We start from the raw sequence: 21,889 nt of genomic DNA, 5'->3' as shown, positions 1-21,889 counted from the left end.
CTCCAAAAGGAAGGCACCTAGAGTAGGTAAAAGAAGGACCAGAGGACTTTTACACAAGAAAAGATGGATGTTAGATGGGGTTGCTGGGTTCTGTAATTTCCTTGTCCTTATAAAATAAAAACAATAGAATACCTCTGCTATCGATATGTATTTATGATAGCTTTGTAAACATGGAATACAAGGAAAAAGCTGATTAAAAACATTTAAATAAGAATGAAAAATGAAACTGCTGTGTTTTAAAGCTTTACGGATAATGGGTTATTGTGAAATAGACAGTGCATAGCTGTACTATTTTAGATGCAAGCACTCATCATTATAGCTGAATAATGATTGGGGTAAGTAATTATCTTAGAATCTCCAAAATTAGACTTTGTAAATCTCTTTTTCCTTTCCTCTGATTATGGTTTCAACCAATTCCTGGCCAACAACAACATTGTTCTGCTGATCTGTATCTATTTAATAAGCACATCTGTTGGTAATCAGTGCTGTGATAGGGCTTTTTCTATGATGCTACAAATATGGAATCCAACAGCAACAGAGTCACTGCTCTGAACTCAGATTACCCATTATCTTTTCAAAAATAAATAAACATTAAAACCAGTGTTTTAGACCCTGTGAAATCACTGTATAAATCATACACAAACATTACTAAATAATGTGTAATCTGGGAATGCCAAATTATTTACAGTGTCTGAATTGGAGGTAAACGCTCTTGCCATTTAAAACCATCTTGCTTTACTCTGTCAAGATTTCTATACAGCCGGGAACAAAACATAAAGCTGTCATGCCTTGTAGGGGGTCTGCATGTTCTTAGGGATACATACATTCAAGGAAAACTCCTTGTTAGGATTCTACCACAAATATTTGTAGTCATTTATGCTATTATATTCTTTACTGAATAATTAACCTGCCAATGACAAATATATATTGTCACACATGAAACATGGCAAAGACATCAATAAAGAGATGCAAGTTAAGAAGAGCAAATGGTTAATATACAAAGCAGGGATCGGTTTCGTGCAGACATGTAGAAAGAGAAAAAAATACACTCAATTACTAGGGAATATGTTCCATTTATGTTCCATTTATTTTTCCTTTAAATTAAAGAAGAGTATATGGCACATATGCGGTCAAACTTTCCCTCTATGAATATGTTTATTTTTATATATAAGTGGGTACTTCCATATGCCTTGCCCAGCCTGTGCACCACTTTATTATAAACCAGATTATAGATTCCGATACTAAACTGACTTCTACGAAAAATGCTTCATACTGATTATAAATATATGTACAGAATGGGTTCCTTAGGACCTGAAGTTGTTCAGATAAGGGTCCTCCCAAAATGTGTAGCTTCCATGCCTTAAGACTAATAATTAAAATTAAAAAAATGAATTAAAAAAACAACAGCACTGTTTTATATGTTTGAATTTGTATTAATGCAGCTTAGTCACCATCAAGTACAAGGTGCTGTCCTATTATAAAGTTTTAAGCAAATTGCATTGTATCTTTAATCAGTATTTGTTTAAATAGAACACAGTGCCAAACTCACACCCATAGACTTGTATTGCAGCGTGCGGCAAAAAAAAAAAAAAGACGCGCGGCAAAAAAAATTTCGCCATGCGACAAAATTTTTTTGACGTCCATAGACTTTAATGGACATCTGAGACATTTCGCTGGCAGCAAATTTTTGGCAAAACGAAACGGGTCAAATCCCCATCCCTATACATTTACTGCAAAAAAAAAAAAATGAAATAGAACATTTTATCACCCCAGTACCAAACAGTGTGTCTCCCATTCAAAGATAGCCTTTGTTACAGAATTTATTAGCTTCCTTCTTAGTTTGGTCCTCGAAAAAATACTGTTGGATGCAAGTAAACTGCTTTAACCTAACATGTTCCAAGACTTTCCACCCCTGAGAACAATTTCAGCTTTCTGCAACTGATTTCAGGTAGGACAGTTGTTTAAAGAGGGGAACCAGCCAAATAACAAAATTCTGAATTAGGTTAAAACATTGAATGATACAATTTATGAGCGTTACTGTTGTAAAGCATATTTACTGTATTCTTTGGCCAGTTAAATGAAAAAACCAACGTCCCATTAGACACTACTCTATGTACACACACACTTATTATGTCTTTCATTTATTTCTTCTTTACATTCTTTTATTCTATGCTTTCTTACACATATACTCCCAAATACACATACACTTTCCCTTACCACTACCATACATACCTTCACATTTCACTTACACATGTATACACACTATTGTGCAACTGCACATATCACTCTACCTTGATTTTAATTACAACACCTGACTTCTACTTTTCTAAAATGGGCGTTGGTTAAGGCAGTCTCTCCCTCTTAAAAGCCGCTCAGCAGGTGGCGGGGGAGGATCTAGCACAGAGTTGAAACCAAGGCACAGGAGATGTTTACACAAAGAATTGTTACTACAGAGAGGTAATGTACCTTGTTTACTATGACTAAAGTCAAATAAGTTAGGGACCACCATGTGGGGTTTTACCTTGACGTGGTATGGTGGCTTATCAATATTATGATCATAACTTTGTAACAAAAAAACCCTGTTTTAAAATTACATGCACTGGCATATTTACTCAAATTACTTAGACAGGGCTTTATACTTTTTGAAATTGGCCTTAGGTGTGCATCCACAAACCCCCCCATATTGATGTATTTGCTGGAAGCTTTGGCTAAGCTCATGTGGTTATTGCACCCTCATACCCCCCCTTTATACTTTTGGTGGTCCCCCTCACTTGTTGTGCCTTGGTTTGTGCAATCGCTCTCTCTTAAAAGCCATAAGTGCTGGCGGCATGGGAGGGTCTAGCCGTGAAAAAACCAACGTCCCATTAGACACTACTCTATGTACACACACACTTATTATGTCTTTCATTTATTTCTTCTTTACATTCTTTTATTCTATGCTTTCTTACACATATACTCCCAAATACACATACACTTTCCCTTACCACTACCATACATACCTTCACATTTCACTTACACATGTATACACACTATTGTGCAACTGCACATATCACTCTACCTTGATTTTAATTACAACACCTGATTTCTACTTTTCTAAAATGGGCGTTGGTTAAGGCAGTCTCTCCCTCTTAAAAGCCGCTCAGCAGGTGGCGGGGGAGGATCTAGCACAGAGTTGAAACCAAGGCACAGGAGATGTTTACACAAAGAATTGTTACTACAGAGAGGTAATGTACCTTGTTTACTATGACTAAAGTCAAATAAGTTAGGGACCACCATGTGGGGTTTTACCTTGACGTGGTATGGTGGCTTATCAATATTATGATCATAACTTTGTAACAAAAAAACCCTGTTTTAAAATTACATGCACTGGCATATTTACTCAAATTACTTAGACAGGGCTTTATACTTTTTGAAATTGGCCTTAGGTGTGCATCCACAAACCCCCCCATACAGTTAACAAATGGCACCTGGTCCTCTTGAATTTTCCCCACTCTGAAATGTAATTGTTATTTTTTTGGCCAGATTGTTGAAGAGATATCCATGGCTGTTAGATATACTTTATTTACTGTATGAGGATATTTATATATTTAGCTCTCTATGTAATACTTCAAACAATTAGCAAGGCAATGTAATATGTATTTACTTTGTCCAGGCCTAGAAACCATAACAAGCAATCAGATGTTAGCTTTTAAACAGCTAACAACTAAGAAAAGAATGACATGCTAATTGGTTGCTGTGGGTTACTAGACCAGCAAACTTTGCACCTTTTATTACATTACCTCATAAACCGTGTCTACGACGCATCTACTCCACACATGTCAAACTCAATCTTTTTTCAGGATCATTGCAGATATAGGTCTTTGCAGTCCTAGTCGATAGCTGAATGAAGATGTCAAAATAGACTATACTTTTCAAGCTAAATTATGCTTAGAAAAAGGGGATTTTTTTGGCATAATGTTAAGGTACCTCTGTACAACAGGCTATAAACAAATGAAAATAATTATGCGTGCTGCCATGCTGATGAAAACCAATGCTGAATTCCTTGGTTAAACTTAGGCTTATAGTACACTATTCATATTCTATTCTGGAAGCTTTCAGACAATGAAGAAGTGCTCAAATCCCCCACTTCCATTCAACTGATTGGGAAACTAGTGGCAGTGCTGGATCTTAAATGATTCCCACACCTGAATCCTATCATTTAGATATCCCTTAGGACGGCTAGAATATGAGTTGATCCACAGGTGACAGGACTACATGGGCCATCGTCTAATTCAATCACTGGCAAAAGAGCAACATTTTTAGATTATTCTAATATGACCCACCATTTAGGTGTAGGATTACCCAGGGCCAGATTTCTAAGGCTGCTGGCCCCTCCCCGCCCCTGACCCACTCAAACACCCCCTGCACACCCTGACCCACTGACAGCCCCCCTCCCCTCCCTCACATTGTTGGGACTGGAGGCCGGCTCAGATGTGGCAGAGGGTAGATATGTTCAGGTGTGGCAACAGGTGGGGGAGTCCAGTAGTGGCCAGCAGAGTAAAGCCACCCACAGCTCTTTGCTGCCCTAGGCCCGGGCCTTTTTGGCCTGCCAACAAATCTGCGCCTGGGATTGCCACCTTTGTGGGGGATTTTCCAGACACTAAGGAAGAGAAGATGGGGGTGCCATCATGGGAAGGAATGATAGGGGGATTGGGGTGGCTGTAGTGGGATTTGTAATTCATGAGAATCCAGCACTATTAAAATGCAAGTTGCAAGAGAAACAGGGAAGGCAGATAACAAATTAGGGGAATTACAGATTTACTTGCAATTATAATAATTATAGTTATACTGGCCCTGATTTACTGGCTACGCTGGTGTGATACCAGCCACATAGCACTTCTACCTGGTTGACCAAATTGGGCAAAAATCCATTATTTTGTTGATTCTATGTTTGAACAGTGGATGGTGACTACTTAAAATTAATTGCAAATTTGTTGAACCCAAATAAAAAGATGAGAGAAAAAAAAGCACTTAGTGTTTGAAAGTTTAATTTTAGGGATGCACTGAATCCAGGATTCCGTTCGAGATTCAACCAGGATTTGGCCTTTTTCAGCAGGATTCGGCTGAATCCTTCTGCCTGGCCGAACCGAATCTGAATTGGCATATGCTAATTAGGGACCGGAGTGAAATTGCGTGATTTTTTGTCACAAAACAAGGAAGTAAAAAATGTTTTCCCCTTCCCACTCATAATTTGTATATACAAATTGGGATTTAGATTTGGTTCGGTATTTGGCCGAATCTTTCCCAAAGGATTCCAGGTTTCGGCCGAATCCAAAATAGTGTATTCGGTGCATCCCTATTTAATTTGCTAAAAAAAAACATATTAACGTGTTCATTTTAGCTGTTGTTGTATCCTTGAAGGGGAATCACAGAGATCGAAATTCCCATAATTGAAAGCTGATGAATAACAGTTAATATGAATTGGAAACTTCCTGCCAGTAGTGCTGTCGGTGCTTTTTTCAGTAAACGATTGAAAGAATCACACTGCAATTATGTAAAAGGCAGTTGTGTGCCTACAGCCTGAAGCAGCTAGTGATATACTTATATCAGCTTTAGTGGGGACAATTTTGGCAGTCCAGTGCTAAGTCAGATAACATTTATATATTACAATACAAAAGAGGATAGCCCAAAACAATATATAGGGAGTTTGGTTGTAATTCATTAGCTTTACAGAATATATGACATTAAAGTTGAAGTTTATTAAACAGCGGATTCATACAATGCTAGACGTGCAAGAAGTGAGATCAGTGAGCATATAGATATTGTTTTTTTAACAGGGGTTTGCAACTTACCAGCGCACTGCTGAGGTGTTGAATAGCCTGAGACTCCAGCGGCCAACAAGGAATAAAACATTAATACCCACAAGACAGACTGCAGCAACCATCACACACCTGGTACCTGCAAAACAAAAAGCCATTTGTAAGCGCTTCTGCTTTTCAGTTTTCACTTAAAACTATATATATTTCATTTTTCCATATGTGACATTTTTGGAAAATGATCATAGAAGTTTTAGTACAGCCCTACACATGCTATATTTCTCAAGGGTTCCTTATTAGAAAAGGCCCGTCACGTTTCATTTTACATGATAAAATGATGCTTTTCATGAGATTTTTTCCTTGTTGACTGACTTCAGCTAGACATGAAGTCATAGGGCATATGCATGCCCATGTGTATCCTGTGCCTTTTCTCCTTTTTATGCTTTGAATGGCTGCTCCCATGGCTAAACAGCAGCTTGTTTATATAATCTATAGTAGAGTTTCTGAAGCAAACCCACCAGTTTTACCAGTGCAGAGCAACAGTACATTATATTTTCATTACTTAAATACACTATAATGTTTTGATGTTACTGTTCCTCGTATGCTCTTTGTATAGTACTTTTTTTTGCTTCTCAGAGTTGATTCGTGGGCAAAACTGAACTCTGGGGGTAGTAAACACCAAGGCAGAAACAATGTGGTTTCCTCTGTGGAAAATATAACAGTATACCATTCTGCCTTTTGTTCTCCTTTAAAACTGGCTGTTTCCTGTATAAAATGTTATAATGCTTATTTACAAATGCAGCCACTAAAATGGATGCAAATGTTGGGTTTATTTGTGCTGTTCATTAGCACTTGCTTCCAAACTCACTGGTTGCACTTCTATATAGTTACACTAAGGTACATCCTGCTTCCTGTTGATGTGCCCCTATTAACGCTGAGGGAACCCTGGAGCTGCTTGCACCCTGAAAATGCCTGTTTTGCGTCAATAGGAGCAGCAGACTTGCACTTTAAAGTCAAATGAAAACATAATTTTAACACCTAATTGTCACAATCCAGACTGAAAATGTTAGCCACAACTTCATTCAATTTTCTACCTAAGGCAAGCGCAGTGGAATTCATTTTGATGCATCGCGAGAAATTATGATGGGCTCAATATCCCAAAAATATGGCGATCCATATTTGCATCCATAATTTTTGGGTAATGCCAGAGGAGGCTGAAAATTGCCCCTGTGTTGGCATTAGCACCCTATTCTGTCTGCACCCAAAACACTTGTTTTGGCCCTGGCGCAGGAACAAACTGCTAATGAAGAAATGCAAGACATAGATGTTAAAATCACTTGAATGGAAGATGGAGGAAAAGTGTGAGTATGGTAGTATATTGAAAAATAAAGTGCATATGAAGAGAAATCGTAACTCAATAAAGAAATTCATGTTATTAATAGGAACGAGCACTTATAGGGCAAGTCCCAAAAAGAACAGAGGGTAAAATTGGTGTGCTAGTTACCGGATTACAGGGCATATATCCTGAAGAACATCAGAGCACTTGCAACACCCTTAACTTTCTCACAAATAAAAAGCCCAGTGCTCAATCATAGAGAGATCATCCCATGGAATAAGAAAGACAAATTCAGTGACACACAGGGCAAGTGCAGCAGGTAGATCCCTTGCCCCCAGAAAACATGCTTGACTTGCAATGGATCTCCCTTCTGCTCTTGCCCTGTGTGCCAGTGAATGTGCCCTAGAGATTACGCCTCAAGTCCTGCCTTCCATTCATCTAGCTGTCTTTTAGCCAGTCACTCCTTCTTTGTATGCAGTCTGTCCCACAAAACATACATTTATATGAACAGAACACTGCAGCACAAGAGCATGCATTAGTAACACTGAACTATAATAGGGATACTAAGGAAAAATGCACACATCACAATATTCCTGCTAGGCTGCATAAATTTTAGCACAGCTCTGCAGAATGTTATTTTAAGCTCCTATTTACAAAGGAGTGATAGGAAGTATAAGTAAGGAATCTCTGAATCCTTGTCATAGGGTGATATCCTTTAAACAAAAGCAGCTGTAAAACATTTCATGTTTATTTATGTTTCAGATGGGGACAAAAAAGGAAAACAGAGAAAGAACATTTTTAGAATTGAATGAAGTGAAACAAAGCTTTGTGTACGGGAGGAAGATAAATGACAGTTTTATTTTTTTTTAAAACTAGAGTGCTGAAGGATATTTTCCCAGACATTTTTATAGTCTTTCCCCTTGTGTTGCTATGCATTTCTGTGAATCTCTGCACTTAAAGAATAGTTCAGAATTAATCAGGCATACCCACATTAGAGAGGTACAGTAGGGCACAAATGCGATTGACTAGATATCTACTGTAGCTGTTACAGGTTTTTGTGCACATTCTTTTTACCTCAACCTCCTGAGCCTACACCATCCCCTCTTTCCCTACCTGGACCATTCCCATTCCCTGATCATGGGCAGAAAGAAAGATAGACCACATTAACCGCCCCCACCACTTTCCCCTATCCTCACCCTTCCTGCCCAACTGTGTCCCTCTCTTTCGCCCCTCCTTTGCTATTTCTTTTTATCTGTGGTACCATCTTATTTCACACTCTACGAAGTGTGTTTGGCACTATTGGCAATTTTATCAAGAGCCAATAAACCTGCCTGTATGATTGTGGGAGAAAACCAGAGTACTTAGTCTAGAGAAAACCCATGCAGACACAGGGAGATTATACATATTGTTTTGCAGGACCTATTTGAATGTTAATAACTAGAAGCCCCATTTTAGGTTTTTCAGGGGACCAGAAAAAATTCAGGGAATATGTAAAATCAGGTTAATGTTATATATTGAATGGGCCACTAAAAAATAGTGTGAAATGTGGGTAAACGTAAAATCAGGGGATGTAAAATTGAGGCCTTATTGTATATGTTTTATTTTAATAATCAGTTGCAGTCAGTGAAATTTAACAAATTATATGACTTTGTCCATGTCAAAGGTAAACTTTTCTATGTTGATGGTACACATGTCCCATTTCATCTGGCTGAAAAGTATAAGAAATCGCCTGGCTTGAAATGGAATTGCATGAAAGCGACCCTTTCCAGGACCCAGTGTGCAATCAGCCTTAGATTTTAAATAGGGATTATGGCAGGCGGTAAGGATAAGGCTGGCCTGCACCCGCTGATGTGTTCTGCACCTCACTCTTTTTTTTTATCTGGAGCAAGGTGCAGAAAGCAGCTAGTGCCCAGACAAAAGTGATCGGCAGGCTTTTGCAGCCTTTAGTGCTGGCTTTTGCCAGAGACATTGTAAATTACCACTCTAGTCTTTTGGGGTTGTGTTGGGCACTTCACTGAAAACACTTTTGGCCTTCTTGAAGCTTTAAGCCCCTGAAATAGCCCATTGTGACTAGGGATTCCGTTCGGGATTTGGCCAGGATTCGGCCTTTTTCAGCAGGATTCGCCCGAATCCTTCTGCCCAGCCGAACCAAATCCAAATCCTAATTTGCATATGCAAATTAGGGACGGGAAGGAAATCTTGTGAATTTTTGTCATAAAACAAGGAAGTAAAAATGTTTCCCCTTCCCACCCCTAATTTGCATATGCAAATTAGGATTCGGAACGGCCGAATCTTTCGAGAAGGATTCGGGGGTTCGACCAATTCTAAAATAGTGGATTCGGTGCATCCCTAATTGCGACCCTTACAAACCATGATTGTCTTACTAAGCACCCTTTATCACCTGACCTGCCATCAACTGCATATTTGTGTTTTATCAGGTGAAATGTCCATGTTAGCAAGGTTTTGTTCAAATTTGCATGATGGAGGAGACAAGCTGGGAATCGGGAAATAAGGACCAAAGTTATGTTACACTGGTAAGTGCTTTAATTTTGCTGTTTTTCTAAAACATGCTATTACATGGCAAGCACAAAAAAGCAAATAGTAGACAATAAAACCCTAAAGTGAATGACCTCACTGTAGATGGTATGCGGCGCCCCACTCATTTCAGAGCAATGACATCACTTGTATTTGTATGTTAGTGGTACACTTCTGGAATGTATTAAAGGATTAGGCTGTATCTAAAGGCATAGAAAAGAAACTTTAACCCCATGGGGGCAGTGGAGCGTTAAGAGTAAAACTAAATCACTACATTATCTGACAGCCATGAATGGTTTTAACTCATTAAATACCGTATTTAATCTATAACTGTAACAGTTTCTCCCTGATGGGTATATTTGGTACTAACAATAATCTATAACTGTAACAGTTTCTCCCTGATGGGTATATTTGGTACTAACAATAACCTACCTGATGACCATATTTGGAAACCCAATATAGAAACCTAAGTGCTTTTTAAGCAAATATTTTCTTTTATATACATTACATTTTTCCTTTTACTATGTAATAATAAAACAATGCATTGTATTTGAACATAACAAAAGCCACCTATCACATACCCCCCCCCCCCCCAGAGTCTACCCTCTGGATGGGAGATACAATTGTATTTTTTTTTTAAAGAAAATTACCCTAGATCTGCCCCTCTACACCAGAAAGGGACTCCTTGTTTGGGTGGCCATACACAATTGCATAATGAGGACAATAACTTGCTCATTATGTGCATGGCTCCCAGTGCAGGTTTACTAGCACTTGCTAGGGAGCTTTTCTTAAAAATACTATTATTTCTCCCAACAAGAATTTTGGATCTGTTAGACCATAGCTCTGCACAATTTTGATGTGATGGGTGCTCATTAAGGTAAAAAGAAATGTAAAAAAGACCCTGCCCAAACAGTTCCGTTGCAATAAATGCATATTTAATAAATTGAATATTGAACATTTTATTTGCTTATAAAAAGGCAGGGCTACACTCAAAGGGGCAAATTCACTAAATCGTGAAGCGGTTAATTCGCCAGTGTGATGTAATTTCGTTACTTTACCAATTTACTAACGAATTCTGGCGTAAATTCGCTAGCGAAGTGGATCAACTCTAGTGCTACTTCACACCCTAACGCCAGGCGAAGTTGAGCTATGGCGAAGGGACGCAACTACGCTAATTCACTAACTTGCGCATTTTACTGAACGTTAACTCTTGCGCCAGACTTGCCTTCACCACCTCAGACAAGGTGAAGTGCAATAGAGTAGATAGAGCTTGCTTCGAAAAAAGTTGACATTTTTTCTAAGTCCCAAAAAAACGCTGGCGTCTTACTTTTTTAAGGGTGATAGGCTGAAAAAGATCTTAAAATTTTTTGGGGGTACCCTCCTTCCCCCCTACATTTCCTAACATATGGTAACTAAACTATACAGTGGCCACATGTATAGGGCAAAATAACAACTCTGTTTTTTTTTATGAAGCTTTCCCAGGCTTGTGTAGTGTAATGTATTTGCTGCTACATATACATCCATTGTACTTTAACTTGGCGCCGTATGCAAATTAGGCATCGCTAGTGTAACTTCGTCTGGCGAAGCCAACGCTGTCGCAACTTCGAAGGTAAGTAAATTTGCCCCACAGTCTCAAAGCATACTAGTGTGTTATGGGTACAGGTATAGGACCTGATCCAAAACGTTCAGAACCTGGGGTCCTTCAGTAATTTGGATTTCCATACTTTAAGTCTATTAAATAAATGATGTAAACATTAAATAAACACAATAGGATTTTTTTTGCCACCAATACTATATGTATTGATTACAGTATACCTTAGCTGGGTTAAAGTACAAAGTACTGTTTAATTAATACAAAAAAAAGGAAAAACATTTTAAAATTTTTAATTATTTAATTAACATGGGATCTAAGAGATACAGCCTTACAGTAATTCATAGCTTTCTGGATAATGGGTTTCAAGATCACATACCCATACCAGATCTTTTGAAAAATCAGTATCATTTCTCCTAAATACAAATTGCTGGGCTGCATTTAATGCAAAAAGAAAAACACTGTCAGTGCAGGCCTTCTAGCTGAATTTTCTAGAAATGTTCCTGGTGTTTTTATTACATGATCTGGTAAGCTTACATTCTTTGCCTATACATTATTTATTTCTATGGGAAACAAAAGTGAGTGTGGTATAAGGGGAGCTGTCAGGAGGAGGGAATGATAAATAGCAAGGCTAACAGAAGAAAGAATGGCATATGTTTTGTATAAATATTGAAGAAACATCAACTGGTGGGTTGGTAGGAGGAGATAATTGCACATAGGGGCTAAATCAGAAAAAAATGGTACATGGGGATGGTGGGAGGAGCAAATGGCAGCACAGTACTTGCATGTAATCTGTATATTTGGTATATACACCTTTCTGTTGGATATGTTGGTGGTTTATAAATGCATGTTAATGTAGAGAGCTGAAAGAAGCTTTGCTGAATACTGGACTAATTAAGAAATGTGACTAAAAGAAACAAAACACATTTAATCTTCAGATCAAATCTTTTTTCTTCCAGATACACCCTAAATGCCATGAGTAAATGGTATGCATGTCATGTCGAATAAAAAAACTTTACGGAAGGTAACACACACACCACACAATTCAAAGTAAATATTTAAAGGTCTATAATTCTGAGTGGGGCGTAAGTGTCTTTGAACTAACCATCTGTCAGATCTTTTTGGGAGAAGAAAAATTGTTCCGTATTCCTTTGTTTATAGTTCACTTAATAGGAGCTCCGGGCAAAGGTTGTACTATGTAAGAGGCACATTTTATCTTGGCAAACTTAAATTAATTGATGGTTTACTACATATTTCATTTATTACAGATATACAATTAGGCCCATAAATCTTTGGACAGAGACAACTTTTTTCTAATTTTGGTACTGTACATTACCACAATGAATTTTAAATGAGACAACTCAGATGCAGTTGAACTGCAGACTTTCAGCTTTAATTCAGTGGGTTGAACAAAAAGATTGCATAAATATGCACAATCACTTCATTTCAGGGGCTCAAAAGTAATTAGACAAATTAAAAAACTGAAAATAACATGTTCATTTCTAATACTTGGTTGAAAACCCTTTGCTGGCAATGACAGCCTGAAGTCTTGAGCTCATGGACATCACCAGATTCTGGGTTTCCTCCTTTTTAATGCACTGCCAGGCCTTTACTGCAGCAGCTTTCAGTTGCTGTTTGTTTGTGGGCCTTTCTGTATGAAGTTTAGTCTTCAACAAGTGAAATGCATGCTCAATTGGAATCAGATCAGGTGATCAAGAATATTCCACTTCTTTGCTTTAAAGGAGAAGGCAAGGCTAAAATGAAATAAGCTTTATCAGAAAGGTCTATATAAATACACCAGTAAACCATCAAAAGTAAACCCCTGTCAAAAGAAACACAGCATTTCTTTCCTTGTATTGTGTACACATGGGCTTCTGTATCAGACTTCCTGTTGTCATCATAAACCTCCAGGGCAGGGCTTGAGCATGCTCAGTTTGCTCCTCTCCCCCTCCCTCCTCCCATCCCTGCTGTAATCTGAACTCAGAGCTGTAAGTGAGCAAGGGGAGACTCAGGCAGGAAGTGATGTCACACCAAGCTTATGTAACACCTATTTGGGCCATACGGGGTTAATTCACCAGCTAGTGCACTAGAGCATGGGTTACACGTGACTCTAACACTTCAGGCTAGGGCCTTCGCTATATGGAAGATTAAAGGTGTGGTGTAGTGTAACTACAACTCCCACAGGCTACTGTGCAAAAACAAAAGACTTGGGCGCCAGGAGGTTCTTAATAAAACAGGAACAAGGTTTATTGAACTATGCACGAGGCAAGTGACATCAGGTTTCTACTCACGCAGGAGTTGAGGCAACAGCATATAGAGTTTACACAGATCTGCAGGCAGGCTCACCTAGAGCAGACACAGGTATTTCATGAGGAAGAGCCTCCATTAGGCATTTGCAGAATTTACACACATTCCCTCCTGGAAGTTGTCAGGAAAGCAGCTTCTACCCTACAGTCCCTCTTCACTGAGGTCCCTGACTGGAGGCAACACACAGAGCCTCTGGGAAGCTACTCTCTTACTGCAAATCCTTGTTGGAGCGTCAACTGCTCTTTCTCTCTAACCTTACTGCCTTTCTCTCCTAGAGAGACTATGACAAGTCTGCCATAGTATTTCTATTCCTCATTCACGGGCTTTCCTGGTCCCCGACTTGGACACATGCCTTCTTCTGGGCCTTCTGTACTCAGCCCCTCTGAGCACACCTAGCTGGATCAGCATCCAGAGGCGAAAGAGGAAGAGGCCACTCCTTACACACACTATTGTGCAGTGTAACAGGAAGCTGTCACACCTCTCCTGGCAGATCACTCTAAGAAAAAGGTGGGAGCCTTAAAGCTGCAGGGCAGATTAACCCGTAGGGGCGCCTACACTTATATGGCAGCTTCTATCCTAAAAAAACAGAGACAGTGTCTAGAGCTGTTAACTCAGTTGTGGTAAAGCATTCTGCAGAATAAATAAAGCGTACTAGCTTGCACTATTGTGGCTAATCTGTTGGCAATAAACTGTCTTGGAGCTTTCCTTCTCCTTTAATAAACTCCTGAGTTGCTTTGGCTGTATGTTTTGGGTCATTATAAAATGCCTCCCAATCAATTTGACTGAATTTAGCTGGATTTGAGCAGACAGTGTCTCTGGACACCTCAGAATTCATTCGGCTGCTTCTGTCCTGTGTCACATCATGGATAAACACTAGTGTCCCAGTGCCACTGGCAGCCATGCACACCCAAGCCATCACACTGCCTCCAACATGTTTTACAGATGATATGGTATGCTTTGGATCATGAGCTGTTCCATGCCTTCTCCATACTTTTTTATTGCCATCATTCTGATAGAGGTTGAGCTTGGTTTCATCTGTCCAAAGAATGTTTTTCCAGAACTGTGCTGGCTTTTTTAGATATGTTTTTTGCAAAGTCCAATCTAGCCTTTCTATTCTTGTTGCTTATGAGTGGCTTGAACCTTGCAGTGCACCCTCTGTATTTACTTTCATGCAGTCTTCTCTTTATGGTAGACTTGGATATCGATATGCTTACCTCCTGGAGAGTGTTGTTCACTTGTTTGGCTGTTGTGAAGGGGTTTCTCTTCACAATGGAAATGATTCTGTGATCATCCACCACTGTTGTCTTCCGTGTACATCTTGGTCTTTTTGCGTTGCTGAGTTCACCAATGTTTTCTTTCTTTCTCAGGATGTACCAAACTGTAGATGTTGCCACTCCTAATATTGTAGCAATTTCTCGTATGGATTATTTCTGTTTTTGCAGCTTAAGGATGGCTTGTTTCACCTGCATGGAGAGCTCCTTTGACCGCATGTTGTCTTCCACATACAAGCACCCCCCCCCCCTCATATCAAACTCCAGGGCTTTTATCTGCTTCATTGATAGTGAAATAACAAAGGAATTGCCCGCACCTGCCCATAAAATAGTCTTTGAGTCAATTGTCCAATTACTTTTGAGCCCCTGAAATGAAGTGATTGTGTTAAAAAAACACTTTAGTTCCTGACATTCTTATGCAATTTTTTTGTTCAACCAACTGAATTAAAGCTGAAAGTCTGCAGTTCAATTGCATCCGAGTTGTTTCATTTAAAATTCATTGTGGTAATGTACAGAACCAAAATTTAAAAAAAGTTGTCTCTGTCCAAAGATTTATGAACTGTAGGTGTCATGCCTATAATGCACATTGGAAGACTTTACACAACAAATTATAATTCATAGTCATACCAGTGTGACCCAGGCTGCTATTATGTTGGAGATGTTTTTGTGACATATGCATTCATTTATCCCAGAACATAGATAAGCAGGATCACATCTGAAATTTAGGACCATGCACAAGTCTGCAGCCCATCCATGAATACAGTTTTTGGCTATGTCCCCAACTGATGGCAACCCTTTTTAGACCCAGAGTCTAAAAAGTATTTATTTTCCTGGTATTGGTGGTAAATGCTTGGCATTTTGCCTGAAAAAGGAAGAGAAAATGTTGACAAATTATCTGACAAATTTTCTATATGCTGTCCCCTGTGGCTGTCCCTCCGGGTTAAAGTTGTTCTGTCAGACAAAAAGTCTGTTTATGAATCTTAATATGGAAGTAGGAGTTTTTCAGTCTGGGTGTTGTAGGGCCACACCAGCAACATCTTCTGGCACATTAAGATAGTTAAGCATCCTCATACCTCAAAATAATTGAAAAATAGAAAGAGGGACAATATTTTTTAACCACAATCTTTTTGTGGCCACCCCTAAACACCACACCCATTGTACTAAAACATACCCCAGTCGTGCCAGTATAATTAATACAGAAAATCAATAATGAGCAAATCCAAAAAATATTACTTTTATGACCAATGAGCACCCTATAAATTCCAGATATGCCAGTAAGTTCGGTGCAAAAATGAATAGATCGAAAGCATTTTTTTTCAGAGAAGCAGACTGGAGATGAACAGAAGAGGAGTGGGGGACATTTATCTGAAAAAGTGGGCTACCCGCTGAAAATTGAGAAAGTTGAGAAGTAAGAATCCTGTGTAAAAGAGTCAGCTAACCCACACGGTTGAAAGTTTCGGGGGTGAAAGTATGGAGTGGCAGGAGGCGCAGCCTGTATCTGGGCCCTGTCCTTATCACCTTTATCCAGGGCTCATATCCCTTATGTTTTACATTAAGTAAGGCATTATAACTTTAATCATTATGCACCTGTACACCCTCTATAGCACATATTTTACAATGATAAATAGCTTCTTGATGAGTAGGAAAACACAGAGAGAAAGTAAAGCATAAGCGAAACCATACTTACACATTACTCAGCAGAACTGGCGGGACTTCCAGCCCTGGGAAGTAGCATCTGAGGGGGAGAGCCAACGCACCTGGAACAATACAGCAAAATGAAGGAAAATGTAAAACTGTGAACACAGTCTGTCTAACAAACATTCATATAAAACATGACAGGTGGGGGGGGGAGTCAAAATAAACTGTACCATGTGTAAAAAAAAAAAAACTCACGGCTTACCAAATGAATGAAATATCTAAAAGGGATGTACAATCAAGAATTGATGTAGAGTTACTCAATCGTCAAGTTCTTCATTACAAAAGTCTGTTAGGGCAAACTTACGAAGATTGCAAAGCTTTTTTCAGCACAGCACCCTGCTTGATTGGTGAACTCACGAGGGGGTTCATTAAAGATTGCTCAAGCAATCTTAAATGGGCACCTAATTTTCTATTTTTAATGGTTTCTAAGAGAGTGTCAGAGCTAAAGATTTTCTGAGTAACTTTACATCAAATGATTTTATACATTTATATCCCCTTTACAGATCTAGTAAAAACCAAAACACAAGGTCTTATGGTCAGCATGAATGCTTACATTTTTATCCATTATTTAATAGACATGAATAAACCTGTAAACAGGCAATGCATAACATAGGTTACATGGTAGATTTCCTTTCTCTATCACTAGGTATTTTTCCCTCCTGGAAGAGAATTTTACAAGTGTAAAGATTCAAATGCTGCTACAGGTTTTAACTGTACATCACTGTAATCAATAAATGGTTACCAGGCAAATAAATCACTGCTAAAGCTGGTTACCCACAGACTTATAGTGGACTTCAGTATAGTGAGCTGATGTACCCCTAACATTTCTGAAAGAAAAAGGTATTTCATTTTCATTGTAATGCTGCCAAGGAGGAAAAGGGAAAAACAGGTTAATAAAAGTTATGGTTTAATGAACTGGCAGGGTCATTTCAAACATTTTCTTGGCCAGACTTCTGAATAGAACTAAGAGCATTATGACGCAGCTTGAAACTCTTGTGCCAAAAAAAGGGCTTTGTCATTGCAACATTCATTTTTTTAAATAAAATCAGAGCCACCACAAAAGCAGTTTCATTTATCTTCATACTGAATGTTTACTTACTTTGCAACTGTGTGCCAACTATATGTGTTAGTATGTAGACATGGTGGTATTCCGATAGGGCATTTGCATAGCATACAAGTTGTTTAGCATGCATTGGTTTTAGTGGTTAAACACAAGGTAATTCATTACTTAATGACATTATTGTGGATTATGATAAATAGATTATGCTGATTGGAGCAACTTTCTAGAGGATATAAGGCAGTGGTCCCCAACCAGTAGCTCGTGAGCAACATGTTGCTCTCCAACCCCTTGGATGTTGCTCCCAGTGGTCTTAAAGCAAGAGCTTATTTTTGTATTCCTGGCTTTCTGGCAAGTTTTGGTTGTGTAAAAACCAGGTGTACTGCCAAACAGAGCCTCAATGTAGGTTGACAATCCACATAGGGGCTACCAAATGGCCAATCCCAGCACTTATTTGGCACCCCAAGAACATTTTTCACACTAGTGTTGCTCCCCAACTCCTTCTACTTCTGAATGTTGCTCACGGGTTCAAAAGGTTGGGGATCCCTGATATAAGGCAAAGCAAGATCCTATGTACAAGTTATTCTGAATTGAGAAAGCCAGTTGGATGACTGGGGAAACGTCTTCAAGAAAAAACACAGCAAGTCCAGTTGATTTGACTTATTTCTATAGATATTGATTTCTAATACTTGAAAACCCTTTGCTGGCAATGACAGCCTGAAGTCTTGAACTCATGGACATCACCAGATTCTGGGTTACCTCCTTTTTAATGCTCTGCCAGGCCTTTACTGCAGTGGCTTTTAGTTGCTATTTGTTTGTGGGCCTTTCTGTCCGAAGTTTAGTCTTCAACAAGTGAAATGCATGCTCAATCGTGTTCAGATTAGGTGACTGACTTGGCCATTCAAGAATATTCCATTTCTTTGCTTTAACAAACTCCTGGGTTGCTTTGGCTGTATGTTTTGGGTCATTGTCCATCTATATTATGAAACACCTCCCAATCAATTTGACTGCATTTAGCTGGATTTGAGCAGACGGGGGCAAATTTACTTACTTCCGGAAATTGCACCAGCGATGGCTTCGCCGACATCGCCACACTTTGCCAGCCATAGATTCGCCAGGACAACGCTAATTCACGAAAATCCGAAGTTGCGTCCAGGGTTCCGAACGCTTGCGAAGTTGTGCAATCGATAATACGATAAGCAGTTCGAAGTTACGCTAGCGATGCCTAATTAGCATACAGTGTGAAGTTAAAGTACAATGAACGTATATGTTGCAGCAAATACATTACACTACACAAGGCCAGGGAATCTTAATAAAATAAAATAGAGGTGTTATATTTCCCTACACATGTGCCCACTGTATATAGTATGTTAGGAAATGCAGGGGGAAGGGGGGAACCCAAAAAAGAAATTTACAATCTTTTTCAGCCTATCACACTGTAAAAAGTAAAAGACGCCAGTGTTTTTTTTTCAAGTCCTATCTGCTCTATTGCACTTTGCCAGGTCTGAGGTGGCGAAGGCAAGTCTGGCGCAAGAGGTAACGTTCAGTAAAATATGCATCTTAGTGAATTTGCGTAGTTACATCCATAGCGAAAATTCGCCTGGCGTTAGAGTGCGAAGTAGCGCTAGAGTCCATCTCCTTCGCTAGCAAATTTACTCCATACTTTTTTCTTGCCATCATTCTGGTAGAGGTTGATCTTGGTTTCATTTGTCCAAAGAATGTTTTTCCAGAACTGTGCTGGTATGGTTTTTTTTTTTTTTTAGCAAAGTCCAATCTAGCCTTTCTATTCTTGATGCTTATGAGTGGCTTGCACCTTGCAGTGCACCCTCTGTATTTACTTTTATGCAGTCTTGTCTTTATGGTAGACTTGAATATCGATACACCTAATTCCTGGGGAGTGATGTTAACTTGTTTGGCTGTTGTGAAGGGGTTTCTCCTCACCATGGAAATGATTCTGTGATCATCCACCACTTTTGTCTTCAGTGGACGCCCAGGTCTTTTTGCATTGCTGAGTTCACCAGTGCTTTCTTTCTTTCTAAGGATGTGCCAAACTGTAGATTTTGCCTCTCCTAATATTGTAGCAATTTCTCGGATGGGTTTTTTCTGTTTTTGCAGCTTACGGATGGCTTGTTTCACCTGCATGGAGAGCTCCATTGACCTGCTTGTTGTTTGTTCACAGCAAAATCTTCCACATACAAGCATCCCCCCCCCTCAAATCAACTCCAGGGCTTTTATCTGCTTCATTGATAATGATATGACAAAAGAATTACCCACACCTGCCCATGAAATAGCCTTTGAGTCAGTGTCCAATTACTTTTGAGCCCCTGGTACAATTACTTTTGAGCCCCTGAAATGAAGTGATTGTGTTAAAAAAAAGGCTTTAGTTCCTCACATTTTTATGCAATCTTGTTTAACCCACTGAATTAAAGCTGAAAGTCTGCAGTGCAAACTGCATCTGAGTTGTTTCATTTAAAATTTCATTGTGGTAATGTACAGAACCAAAATTAGAAAAAAGTTGTCCCTGTCCAAATATTTATGGGCCTAACTGTATATATGTGCAGAAAGTGGAACACATCCATAAAAATAAATCAAATGCCTGGGTGCCAGAAATACTTTACATAGTTAATTTACAAATTACAGCAGTCTGCAAACCTTTTCAACAACACCAAAGCATGTTTATTGGTTGAAAAACCCAAAGTTTTGGTCTCTTAATGAACCAATAAATACACTTTGGTGTTGTTGAAAAGACCTCCAGAATGCTGTACTTTATAAATGAATAACTTTACACAATAAGCAATGTTGCCCAAGTTGGCTTATGTATTTTGGATCCTGTTCAAGACTTGTGATTGCAGTTTATTACGATTTTAAACTTTCCCTTTTTCCTGACCACAATATTGCTGCAATCCCTTCCATCTTTTTTTGTCCACTTCTTACTTTAAATGGGTGCAAGTTCTCTAATGGTATCCACTGCATGATACAGTATTACACAATACTTTTTAGCAAGGGTTGCCACCTTTTCTGGAAAAAAATACCGTCCTAAATTTTTATATTTCTGCCCTATTAATAACATTTTCCTTAAGCATAGTTTTTACTGACTATACCAGAAAAATATTGCTCAGGTGACAACACTATCTATAGCAGGGGACTGCATGACAAAAGAACTTTGCAACTCCTGCACTTTTATTTTGGCCCGTAACAGATTGCTCTGTAAACATAATTTTGTGTCCTCTTGGTGTCCTGTACACACTCTCAGCCCACCATAGACAGGGGAACTAGGACATATAGCGGTTAGTATAAGTAGTCCTGGGAAACTATGTCAAGTAGGTGAATTAGTCATATCTTGCTATGGACTACACATGTCTTGCCTTACATTTAAGAGTAATAACAATAATGTACATTATAAAAAAGAAATAAAAATAAAGCAGAACATACCATATGTAAAATACCAATGTGCTGTAAAACTTTTTAGACATTTTCTTTGATTACTTTCAACATTACACACTGCTGAAGTTCTATATTATAAACTACTTAATTAAAGTTGGGAGTTTAGTTGATGCTTTGTGATACTTTAACAAGGATAGTGACACGCATGACTGGATAACTATAAAAATATTTAAATACCTACATATTAATAAAGAACACAAAGTAGCCTATAGCCATTTTCCAACATATTTCAAAGCTTGTCACTGAAATGTTAGTCATGACGTACTCTAGGCCTAACGCATTTGGAAAAATCATAATAATAGTCTGCAGGCTGCTACACTATATATGCAATTTTATTACCATTTCAGTTTATCGGCACATTGCAGTGGATCCCTCTATGTATAGTCATAAAATCATTAGGTTGGTTTTAAAATAGTGGTGTAAGTGCCAAAAATAAATTTCTTCCATTATAGTCTAAATAGAATCATAAGTAAATAATAAAGAAAACATTCAAACACACTTGTAATGATTTGGAGTAATTACTACATAAATATGGGAAATCTGTTAATACCTTTGTGACATCCTGTATATGTATGAATTCCCAGTCCATCTTAATAGTGAACTGGGTCACACTTTTGCAGTTTAACATTAAGATCAGTGCAATTTGGCCATCTCTGTTTGTTATCACTGTACAGTATATGACAATGGGGTGAATCAGATATAATTAAAACTTGGTAATACAGGAATGGGACCTGTTATCCAGAATGCTTGGGACCTGGGGTTTTCCGGATAATAGATCTTTCTGTAATTTGGATATTCATACCTTAAGTCTACCTTTAAACATTAAATAAACCCAAAAGGCGGGGTTTGCTTCCA

At 38.7% G+C, this 21,889-nt stretch overlaps 1 protein-coding gene across 1 annotated transcript in view; it reads right to left on the bottom strand.

Moving 5' to 3' along the window:
• rbpms.L (RNA binding protein with multiple splicing L homeolog) overlaps positions 1-21,889 on the bottom strand; it is a 137,726-nt gene that overhangs the window by 3,151 nt on the left and 112,686 nt on the right. Inside the window, exons 7-8 of the mRNA XM_018242389.2 lie at positions 16,523-16,592; positions 5,832-5,937 (exon numbers count right to left, since the gene is read on the bottom strand). Of these exons, the coding sequence (XP_018097878.2) occupies positions 16,530-16,592 (63 nt within the window). The 3' untranslated portion in view covers positions 5,832-5,937; positions 16,523-16,529. The remainder of the gene's footprint in view (positions 1-5,831; positions 5,938-16,522; positions 16,593-21,889) is intronic.

This window comes from Xenopus laevis, chromosome 1L (assembly GCF_017654675.1).
Source record: "Xenopus laevis strain J_2021 chromosome 1L, Xenopus_laevis_v10.1, whole genome shotgun sequence".
Lineage (NCBI taxonomy): Eukaryota > Metazoa > Chordata > Amphibia > Anura > Pipidae > Xenopus > Xenopus laevis.
Note: the sequence above shows the minus strand (reverse complement) of the source record. Positions and strands in the feature narration are given on the sequence as shown.